The following is a 10,643-nucleotide window of genomic DNA, read 5'->3' as shown; positions in this document are numbered from 1 at the left end:
GAATTTCCCGGAGGAACCCACCCGAGGGATTAATAAAGTTTCATCTAATCTAACCTTATTGTCAATACACAGACGTTTGGAGGCTGGTGAATATTTCTTATAAGTTCAAATAGTATTGCAGAAGTTTATTCTTTCTGTCTTGTGGCGCTGCACACAAATGTTTTCAACATTACTGACAACCCAAACTAAGTAAACAATCCCTACGCCCCCACTGACACTGCCGTGGAGGCAGACAGCAGCGGTTTGATGGGGTGGGATTGTGACTGGGAGGCGCCTGGCCTCTCATTAACCCCCTGTTTCCTCCACACCTCTCTGTTTACACCTACATGCCGGTCAAGTCCAGACAGAAGAGCAGAAGCGCTTTAGACTGTAGACAAAACGATGCCTGTTTTTCTGCTCTCTTTCATTGCGCTCTTTGGAGTTTCTCACGCTTCTGACAGCGCGCCTCCGGAACCGTCGCTTTGGTTCAAGCCCACTTTTCGCTCCGTGTGCAAACCCATTCCAAGCACTATGTCTCTGTGCCACGGGATCGGTTACAGGAGCATGTGGATTCCAAACATGCTCGGCCATGATTCACTGAGGGAGGTCCAGCAGCAGTCTGCAGCCTGGCTGCCACTCATCTCCAAGCACTGCCACCGGGACACCAAGAAGTTTCTATGCTCGCTCTTCGCTCCGGTGTGTCTGCCGGAGGTCAGCGGGCCGGTCAGCCCCTGCAGGAACCTGTGCGAGGCCGTACGGGATGGCTGCGTGCCAGTGATGAGCGCGTTCGGCTTCCCCTGGCCTTATATGTTTAACTGCACCCGGTTCCCACACGAAACCGAACTCTGCATCCCCGTATCCGAGGGGCAGGATGGGCGGGAAACAGAGGAGGCGAAGCACGAGGAGGTGCCCAAAGGTCAGTGCACAAAGTTGTGTCATTCTCCACCAAAACACTTTTGTTTTGGGAAGTTCTCAAGTACTCAAGTACAGCTCTGAGGATGCGGTTTGCTAGACTGTGTTTTTCTTATAGTTTATCCTTTTCCTTTATTTCCACTGCATTCATTAAGGAAATGTTGCTCACTCACTCCAGAAAAGCTTCTCATAAACACTGAACTGAACTTTCTCATGTTTTCTTTTTCATTGTAAATGTTCACAAGCTCTTCTAGTGTTTCATGTAAGATTTTAATAAGTCTTTAAAATGCAAGTGTTTGTCCCATAATCATAATCCTCTTAGTAGCGTATCAACCCAGTAGGGCACTTTTCTCTCAGACTGCATGCGTACTCATGGTTCGTAGGACAGAATGGGAGGCAGAGCCTTTCAGCTTTCAGGCCCCTCTCTGTGGAACAATCGCCCAGTTTGGATTCAGAAGACAGACATCTTTTCTACTTTTAAGATTAGGCTTGAAAATTTCCTTTTTGATAAAGCTTATACTTAGGTCTGGATCAGGCGACCCTGAATCCTCCATTAGTCAGACTGCAATAGACCCAGACTGCTGGGGGACTTTAACTCACTATGCTTTTACACATAGTTTACACCTCTCTGCATTTAATCATTAGTTATGATTAATCTCTGGCTCTCTTCTCTTTTGTCCTGTCTTCCTCTCCTCACCCCCAACCAGTCAGGGCCCCTCCCTGAGCCTGGTTGTGCCAGAGGTCTCCTCCTGTTAAAAGGTGTTTTATTCTGGGGGTTTTTTCTTCCCACTCTCATCAAATACTTGCTCAGAGGACGCTGTCTGATCTTTGGGGTTTTCTCTCTGTTATTGTAGGGTCTTTACCTTACAATATAAAGCACTACGAAGCACTATTTTTCTGATTTGCTCCTATATAAATGTAATTGAACTGAAATTTAATTGACACATTTAACTTTAATGGAGTAACTGTTGAAGCCTCCGACAAGTACAATTGTCCAATAATAATAATAACAATAGTAATTTTTAAGAAAACTACATGATTGTATTGTGATGTCACCCATTTTGAAAGGTTGTGCTTCCACTTTGCTGCATCAATAATACTCCAGTCATATGTAAACTGTACTAATTACACTTCACTTATAATATACTCTCTGTACTGTACATGGCATTGTTTTAACTTTGGGATATTTCATTTTAATTAATAACATTGCACTTGGAGTGCTGTAGTTTTACTTCATTTTTATAAATGTAGTTTACATTTCCTGAAGCCATTTTTCTGCTTTATTACATTTTTCTCATATTACTTCTTTATTTTTGTCTTTAAATGCAGCACGTTTACTTAGAACAGATTTTTTTAAAAACATTAATATACTGGCACTTTTACTTAAGTTTTAGTATTACTCTTTATTCATCCCTGAATGTAATTTTTACAGTACTGAAATCACGCCTCTTTCACAGCATCCATTTAAAAAATTCAATTCAGTTTCAACTCAGGTTTATTTATATAGCAACAAATCACTACAACAGCCACCTCAAGACACTTTAGACTGTAAAGTTGTATTTAATCCACTTTTACTTAAGGTTCTTACTGAAGCCTTAAGGTGTTTGGCCTGCTTTGATGCTGGGGTTTAATGGACGAAAGAAAACAAAAGAGAAAAGTTCCACCAAGGTGATTATTTTTATATCCCCACTGCAGACTGCTGCAATCATTTAACCATTGTCGTTTTCCATCCCCCCAGGGAGTGTTATTTGTGAAGCCTGCAGTCTGGCTGCAGAAGGAGAGATTGACATCCAGGAAAACTTCTGCCACAGTCCATATGGTGAGAACAAAGTGTTATAGATAACGTGGGCTCCAAATGCATCCTTTTCTTTTGTAGCATGCAATTTCTCTTGCAAAAACAGGACAGCTTATCTAGTCACAGAGACTGGGTGATTTACAACATGCATGAAGTGACACCTGTTGAATAGTGTTCTCCGTGTCTCTGTCGTAGCATTTAAGATGCGTCTGGGCAGCATGATGACAGTGGGGGGTGACCTTCAGCTGGTGCCTACGGCCCGCAGTCGCATCCTGAGATGGGCGGGGGGAGGGGCTGAGAAAGCAGAAGGAGTCGGAGGCGCCATGGCCCACAGCGCTTTGTGGCTCCAAGAAGGCGGCACGTGTAACTGTCCTGGTTTAGACTCTGCAGAGAGTGATGAGAATGAGGAGAAAAGTCAAGAGGAGGTGCAGATGGATAAGAAACTGACAAAAAGAGGAAAAAAGGTGGGGAAAGGTGGATGGTACCTTTCCCTTGCTCAGGCTGAAGAGGGAAGACTGGTGCTGACTCGACTGGTGAGGTGGAGCAGAGGGGACAAAGAGCTGAAGAAGTTCATCCGAGCTCTCCTCAAGCAGCCGTGTGCAGAGCTTTAAACAGCGAGTCATCCACATCTGTTCCTGCCCTGCAGATGATGCTTTCATTGTGCTGCGTGAATACCAGCGCTTTGCAGTAATGTACACAAAGTCCAGCAAAGGAGCCAGCTGCTAACTGGTGAACAGCTGATAGTTCAGACAGTTTCAGATAGCTACGTTAAAAAAATAGTAACATTTTTTTATTAAACCACAGCATCATCTTGATTTGTTACAAAATGTATCCTTGCATTATTATTGTCACTGAGTTTCCTCCATTAAAACGGAGCATTATTTTTACCAAAATGAGAAGCCAGAGACTTTACAAATGATCATCACCTCATCAACAAAGATAAGAGAGCTGGTGTTTGTGTACACTGCTGAACCACCCAAAATCATACCGGCAGGAACATTGCATTTTATTTTTATATATATATTTTTTGTACATAAATGAGTTACATTTTGTCTCCATTATCAAATTATTCACTGAATTAAGAGATCTTTTTGTAATGATCGCTGTGGTGGAGACCGATCTCCCCTCTCTGTGGTGACATGTCCATGCACACACAAGCAATATATTTATCTGTTTACTTCAATTTATTTTTTTTATCTTGTATTTTACTTGATACATCAATAAGGTTTTTCTTGATCCTTCCATCATGACTTAGTAAAGAAAGAAATTGGACTCCGCACAGAGACGCACACCTGTTGACGTTAACTTGAGATATCAAATGTCAGTTTCACACTGCCCTTGTTTCTCCTGTTGCTCATTTTATTTGTATTTTATTTTTTTTAAATATACTGGTTTCTTCATGTCACATGAAAAATGGCAAAACCTGATGTTAAACAGTTGTAGTTTTTTTCTGTTAAATGGGAATATTTATAGGATATATATATACTGTCATGCACGTGATACATAAATTATTCACAGCCTTGTGTCTCTGAGCTTCTCTTAAACACACACGCTCTTCTCTCTGTGTTTCTGCACCTGCCTCAGCTCAAGTGCCACCTTTCAAAGTCTACTCTGCTTTTTATTAAACAGGTAAGTTTGTCTTTTCTTTCCGAGTAACATGGATTCTGTTCAGTGTGATGCAGAAAGTCGGTGAAGTCTACACTTATGTGGGGCAGTAGAAACATCTAGAGCGGCACAGTACTTTCTTTCACATTTAGCACGAGACTATGGCGGCTACACCTGTTTCTGTGCAGATGTCATTTTGCATACATGAGTATTAGAAGTTCATTCAGCTCAGAAATATTTTGTGATTACAAATAAAGATCACAGTGTTTTAATTATTAACAGTTTCCTGTGTATGTACATTTATTTCTTTGCTGTAAAGAAATAATGATTAAATGAAAATTGTGGCTTTTCTGCGTCCTTGTTGTCCTTACTTACAGCTTAGGTCATATTTAAAAGCTAAACCAGACTACGTTACTGAAAAATGTACAACAGAGACACACTTTGGGAAATTTTTCTTAATCCAGTGCAGTATTACCTTCTGTTGTTGTTTTACGTGCCAGTACATCATAGTTTAAGCACATAGTGCATAAACAGAATAAGTAAGTGGTTTTGTAGTTTGGAGAGTGATACCACTGCCCCTGAATTATGATTCTTTATTTTTATGAGAACATCAGTTGATGTTTATTTAAAAAAGACAAGTGCCTTCCTCAATGAACCTGAGCTAAGAAAAAATGCAATAATATAAATTCCCTTGTGCCAATCATGGAATTTCTAAATTTTAAAGGAACGCACGCCCAGTGTTGTCTAAGACACCGATCAATGTTAAATTGAAGTTGAGTAGTAATATTTTCTCTGTTTATGCTGTTGACCATGAAATCAAAATGATTCAGTGCTTTTATAAGGTGTTGCAGGTGCATAAATTCTGTGGGAATCAGAAAGAGAGCAACAAGTATACTTCAGGTATTAAAGGACTTGCCAGTTCACAAAAACACCAATTTAATGATCCCCTATGGCAAACACCAGGCCGAAGATAGATACTTCCAGCAGAATTTGACTCAAGCAGGCGCAGCCATCAGCCGCGACCGAGTGGTGGGTGAGGTTAAAGAAGAGAGAGAAAAGAGGAGCACACAGAGACAAGACACAAACTATGGGAGAGAGCAGACATAATTTAATGACATGCTGTAAACGTGTGTGTGTGTGTGTGTGTGTGTGTGTGTGTGTGTGTGTGTGTGTGTGTGTGTGTGTGTGTGTGTGTGTAGACTATTTGTTCCCAAAGGTCTCCTCTTTTAGGTTTTCCAGAGCCAGTCAATCAAAACATCTTTCAAAAACCCTTGTAGTCAGTGTTTACTTATACTTCTTGTGATAAATAATACAGGGCTCACTTTGTTAAAATATATCTGACAAATAACCGACCTGTGCATGTGTGTTTCTGTCTGTAGATGCTAGGATGGTGTCTCCTGCTATTGCTCTGGCCTTCCTTCCACTCCTGCTGACGCTGATTATCAGGTACCGTTACTTCTTTGTGCTGTTCTATCGGGCAGTCCTCATCAGGATATGGAAGGACTGCGTTACTGGTCTGAGCCGAGAGGAGCGTGCCTTTCAGTACGTCCTCACTCATGCCACCCCCGGAGACCCTGACAGTATCCTGGACACCTTTGATGTCTGGTGCAGCAAGGTGGAGTTCATCAGCAACATTGGACCTAAAAAAGGTACAGAGTTTGAACACAGCAAACGTAATCTTTGTTTGTTTGTTTTAAAAAGTAAAAAGCACCTTTAGGTGTGTATTTGCGTGTATGGTTTCCTTGATTTTTAGGAAAGATCCTGGACCGGCTGCTAATGGAGCACAGCCCTCTGACAGTGCTGGAGCTGGGTGCCCACTGTGGATACAGCACTGTGCGGATTGCCCGTTCTCTGCCTCTGGGCGCCAGGCTCTACAGCATCGAGATGGACCAGAGAAATGCCGCTATCGCTGAGAAAGTCATCCGCCTGGCAGGGTTTGATGATGACACGGTGAGTTAGAGAAGCATCTAAACAATTTAAAAAATGTTCTTTGTTCAGTACACTTCATGTGCAGCAGGCCGTCTGAAAGACCAGATACATTTGGGGCTTTATTACTCTAATTTTACTAAACAATGAGAGTTTCATACTTTTGATAATCATGCTGTGCTTTCCTCAGGTGGAGCTGATTGTCAATCCATCTGATGAAGTGATCCCTCAGCTGCGCTCTGACTACAATTTAGAAAGACTGGATTTTGTCTTCATGGACCACTGGAAGAAATGTTACCTCCCTGACCTGCAAGTAATGAGAATAAATTACTAGACAGGATATTTGTATATATTATATTATATTATATTATATTATATTATATTATATTATATATTTGACTTAAAGGTTTGCGCTTTCCTACTGTTACCCACCCAGCTGCCTCACTCGCTGTCCCTGTGTGTTACAGATGCTCGAGGGCTCTGGTCTACTGGGAAAAGGATCTATTATCCTGGCAGACAACGTGCTGTTTCCTGGTGCTCCAAAGTTCCTTAGATATATTCGCAAGAGTGGCCTGTATGAATGGAAGATCCACCGGGCCATGCTAGAGTATAGCAAGGGCATCAGGGATGGGATGGCTGAGCTGGTGTACCAGGGAATCAAGTAGATCATGACATCATGGCAGGATTTCATATTGTTACTCAAACACACACTTCAGAAACAGAAATGTCCAAATTCTTACTTCATCTAAAGGGGTATCGTTTCAATTTCTAGTCTGTGTAACAATACAGCTCAACCTGTGAAGAAATACCTTGCAAAATAACTCACTAGTGCATACTGGGTAAAGGAGGAGCTTCAAGGTTTACTGCAGATCCCGTTTGACCAAGTGCCCCACCGATTTCACAAGAGATAATTTACTGCAACATTTACCCACAAAAACAAAACAAAGCTAAATTAAATCTTAAAACAAAAGGCTGACACTTTCTATATAGAGAAATATAAACAATCCCCAGTTTAGGTATCTCATATGCTCCAATCACCTTTTATTCTACTGGGACTTTGTTGTGACTTCTCAGCATCTCATGTCTTTTCTTTTTTTTAAAAGACTCAAATAAACAATTTTTTAAGGCTTCTTTTTTCTTACTCCCAAATTTGAGACTCACAAAATTTAATCTAAATGCAAATTAAACCTAAATTAAAATAAAATTTTTATTAAAGTACATGTTAATATTAATCACCTGTCTTCCTTCAGCTGAACTGCAAGCATTAATTCTTAAAATCTTCCCTGCAGTTAAAGTCTAATTATATAAACCTTGGCCATCCCACCACCAAAATTCACCAAACTTTTTATTGAACTACAAGTGACGCGTCACATCTTGTTAGATTTTATTAATAAATTCAAATACACAAAAACAGAAACATGGTTCAGTTAAAATAATTTACAACTTCAGCAGAAGTAGGGAATGCCATGGTTAAATATTCTACAACATAACCATGACAGAACTCTGTGTCTCATATTTAAATATTTGTTAGCAGCTTTTGCTTCTGACATAGTTCAAAATATAAAAAGTGTCTGATCAGAATACATGTCCTGGGGTTTTATGAATGCTCTGCTGAAGGTATTTCTGTAACATACAAAACACTGCTGGGAAACAGAACAGGACTATATGGTGAAGCAACTGGATGACTCTTGCATAGGTCAATAAGTTATTTTGCTGACTTGACGTTATGGTCATGCTTAGTCTGCTGGTTGCAGACGCTGCTCTGCATAACTGTAGATAGCAAAAGTTCAAGGTTTACATAACGGATCAGTGGGCCTGCTGCTACCACTGCGTGAAGGTTTTCCCGACTTGATACAAAAACAACACTACTTAAGAGCACCACACAATTGGAGCCACTTTGATTGGTTTAAAGTATTTTCCACAGTCACACACTGTCAATTGTAATTAAATTGAAGTTAGAAAAAATGCACTGATTTCTCAAAGTATCTTATGGTGATTCTTCAGCATTGTTCTTTCACTAATTTCACACATAAAAACATGTCAGAGACTGAAGAGCAGCAGTTGTATTTTAAGCATGGAGTGGAAACCCAGGGCCAGCCTGATGAAAACCAGTATTGTCTTAAATCATCCACTGGTCTTGGTCTTGGTCTGGTCCTTCCATATCCACCTGACAGAAAGAAACCGAGCTAGATTAGAGGCAGTTTTGGTAATGGAAAGAAACTGAATTAAATTTAGATACATGTATTTTTACCAAGTCTTAACATTAAAAAAACCTCATGACCGTAGGGTTTGTGATACTGTCGCCTGGAAAAAAAATTATTCAAATCATAAAGAAAAGCACCTCATTTATCTCGCCATCATCAGGTGACTCGTTGTAGTCGTTCATCTCATCCATGTCCTGCATGTCCTCTTCATCTTCTGAGTCTTCCTCGCTGTCTTCTTCATCTTCGTCATCTTCTTCTTCCTCCTCTTCGTAGCCTGCCTGCACCCAGTAAATGCAGACAGCATGAATGGAGGGGAACAAAGTATGTAACCAGTCTGTTTCACACTGTGTCTATTTTGTGTTTAAAAATCTTTTTCCGTTACCTCAAAAATTGGTTTTCCAATGGGCATCAGATTGTTGTCTTTCTCAGCAATGCTCTGCAGCTACGGTAGAGACAGTTTGCACATATTAAAGTGTATGAAGTCTCATAATACGATCAATAGACTGATCATGCATGGCCAGAGATGTTGCAGCTGTGGAGCTTGACTGATCTGAGGTTTCAGAAAGGACAATACTGTCCAAGTTATGCTAAGTACTGAACAATCTTTCACACCGTACTGTAACTTTGTAACATTTAATTTTGACTAAACATTGCACTTTGAGTGCCTTAGTTTTACTCTTTTTTTTATATATAGTGTTTACACTTTCTGTTTTTCACATTTATAGCTCAAGTTAGAACGATTTCCTCCTGGGATTAAGATGTATTTATAAGTTTATTTATTATTTTGATTCTGATAAAGGAAAAATAATAGAGCCACCAGTAATTATAGCAGACTACAGGACTTCTATATGACTTTTAGCCTTTCGCAAATACTCAAACTAATAAATTATAAACTAACACGCGCAGAGTATATAAACTCATCGTAAGTGAAATGGAAGCAAAAAAATAGCATAAAGATGGAAAATACAAGTCTATAATTGCTCTGGGGAGCCTTTACCCAGGTCTGGTGCTGCTGCTCTTGCTGGTGCAGCTCGGTCTCATCCACACACGGTCGGTCCAGATTAAACCACAGAGACTCCGTTATCCGGGGCAGCAACGACGGAAACAGCGTGGACATTTCTGTCACACAACAGAAATGAATCCCATAAAACAGAAAGAAAACTGAAGCCGGAGTTTGCGTTAAGACAACAAACGACAGAGGAACAGCTAATACGTCATTAACGGTCGATTTAAAAGTCCTCCAGTTTAAGACTCACAGACTCTAAAATCTAACACTCCCCTGATATTGTGGATTGAAAATGATGTGATATAATCAAACAATAAAATAACTTCGTGCTTAACCTTACCCGAAATCCACAGTCTGAGTCCCTGTCAGTGGCTCGACAAAAATTCAAAACAAATTTTACCGGAAACTGCTGGTGTTCACCCATAAAGAGTCCTCCTTTCTCCAGCGGCTCTCCATAAAGGTTCCCTTTTCGGAGCATGAGCCACGTCTGTGGCACGAGAGGTTCTAAATAAAGTAGAAACACTAATGAGCTTTAACTAAAATGTGTCACAGCGATATTAATGTGTGTGAATGGGTGGATGACAGGTTGTGTAAAGTGCTTTGGGGTCCTTAGGGACTAGAAAAGCGCTATACAAATACAGGCCATTTACCATGTTTTTATTTTAATGATCGGTATATGCAATAAAACATGTTATTTGTCTTTATTTAATTTAATTTTATGACATGGTGTTGACAAGCTGAAGAAGAACTGGGATGTCATCATCATCATCAACAACAGGTTAAACTGGAAGACCAACACAGAAGCTGCATATAAAAAGAGGATAAAGAGATCCCTCAGCCTATACAGTAAAATGATGGAGACTTTCAGTCACTCAGGAACTGGTCACACCCAGTGCCCTCCAATAGTAACTGTTGGTGACACCAGCAAACTAGATTAGAAAAGAACAGATTAGAAAGATTTGCTCTTTGAATGCCTGCAAACTGGACACATTTGAAGCTGCGGTGGAGAGAAGGTCACTGAACAAGCTGTAATCCATCATGGCGTATACCTCTGCACCACTTAGTGCACTTCAGCCTGAACTTTTTTAGTCAAGTGCTCTTGTCCTTTCTTTAAGTAGACTTCAGGAATAGTTCACCAGGCTTCTTGAAAGACATTCAAAGTTCCTCTCAGCATGTTGGCTCCCTTTTGCATAGCCTCCACCATGCTTTACAGATA

At 40.4% G+C, this 10,643-nt stretch overlaps 3 protein-coding genes across 3 annotated transcripts; 2 read left to right on the top strand and 1 right to left on the bottom strand.

Annotated features, from left to right (window-relative positions):
• The first annotated feature begins 227 nt into the window (after positions 1-227).
• Positions 228-4,070, top strand: sfrp2l (secreted frizzled-related protein 2 like). Its single transcript, XM_026192623.1, has 3 exons — positions 228-895; positions 2,630-2,710; positions 2,882-4,070. Exons 1-3 carry the CDS (start codon positions 382-384, stop codon positions 3,295-3,297), a joined length of 1,011 nt encoding a protein of 336 aa, XP_026048408.1. The 5' UTR covers positions 228-381; the 3' UTR covers positions 3,298-4,070.
• Positions 4,071-4,127: 57 nt separating this feature from the next.
• tomt (transmembrane O-methyltransferase) lies at positions 4,128-7,533 on the top strand. The gene is made up of 5 exons (XM_026193541.1): positions 4,128-4,315; positions 5,671-5,940; positions 6,045-6,241; positions 6,408-6,530; positions 6,685-7,533. The coding sequence occupies exons 2-5, from the start codon at positions 5,679-5,681 to the stop codon at positions 6,880-6,882; spliced, it is 780 nt and encodes a 259-aa protein (XP_026049326.1). The 5' UTR covers positions 4,128-4,315; positions 5,671-5,678; the 3' UTR covers positions 6,883-7,533.
• A 51-nt stretch (positions 7,534-7,584) lies between these two features.
• On the bottom strand, positions 7,585-9,897 carry anapc15 (anaphase promoting complex subunit 15). Its single transcript, XM_026193542.1, has 5 exons — positions 9,768-9,897; positions 9,419-9,540; positions 8,804-8,863; positions 8,559-8,699; positions 7,585-8,384 (listed from the first exon to the last, which is right to left on the bottom strand). Exons 2-5 carry the CDS (start codon positions 9,536-9,538, stop codon positions 8,337-8,339), a joined length of 369 nt encoding a protein of 122 aa, XP_026049327.1. The 5' UTR covers positions 9,539-9,540; positions 9,768-9,897; the 3' UTR covers positions 7,585-8,336.
• Positions 9,898-10,643: the final 746 nt, after the last annotated feature.

This window comes from Astatotilapia calliptera, chromosome 14, assembly GCF_900246225.1.
Source record: "Astatotilapia calliptera chromosome 14, fAstCal1.2, whole genome shotgun sequence".
Lineage (NCBI taxonomy): Eukaryota > Metazoa > Chordata > Actinopteri > Cichliformes > Cichlidae > Astatotilapia > Astatotilapia calliptera.
Note: the sequence above shows the minus strand (reverse complement) of the source record. Positions and strands in the feature narration are given on the sequence as shown.

Bases quoted from the DNA above. Each gene is read 5' to 3' on its own strand.
- sfrp2l (XM_026192623.1), top strand. From the start codon at position 382: ATGCCTGTTTTTCTGCTCTCTTTCATTGCGCTCTTTGGAGTTTCTCAC. The intron at 896-2,629 runs GTCAGTGCACAA...CCATCCCCCCAG, and splicing joins GCACGAGGAGGTGCCCAAAG to GGAGTGTTATTTGTGAAGCC. The intron at 2,711-2,881 runs GTGAGAACAAAG...TCTCTGTCGTAG, and splicing joins CTTCTGCCACAGTCCATATG to CATTTAAGATGCGTCTGGGC.
- tomt (XM_026193541.1), top strand. From the start codon at position 5,679: ATGGTGTCTCCTGCTATTGCTCTGGCCTTCCTTCCACTCCTGCTGACG. The intron at 5,941-6,044 runs GTACAGAGTTTG...CTTGATTTTTAG, and splicing joins CAACATTGGACCTAAAAAAG to GAAAGATCCTGGACCGGCTG. The intron at 6,242-6,407 runs GTGAGTTAGAGA...TGCTTTCCTCAG, and splicing joins CAGGGTTTGATGATGACACG to GTGGAGCTGATTGTCAATCC.
- anapc15 (XM_026193542.1), bottom strand. From the start codon at position 9,538: ATGTCCACGCTGTTTCCGTCGTTGCTGCCCCGGATAACGGAGTCTCTG. The intron at 8,864-9,418 runs GTAAAGGCTCCC...TCTCTACCGTAG, and splicing joins AGCAGCAGCACCAGACCTGG to CTGCAGAGCATTGCTGAGAA. The intron at 8,385-8,558 runs GTGCTTTTCTTT...TCTTTCTGTCAG, and splicing joins ATGATGGCGAGATAAATGAG to GTGGATATGGAAGGACCAGA.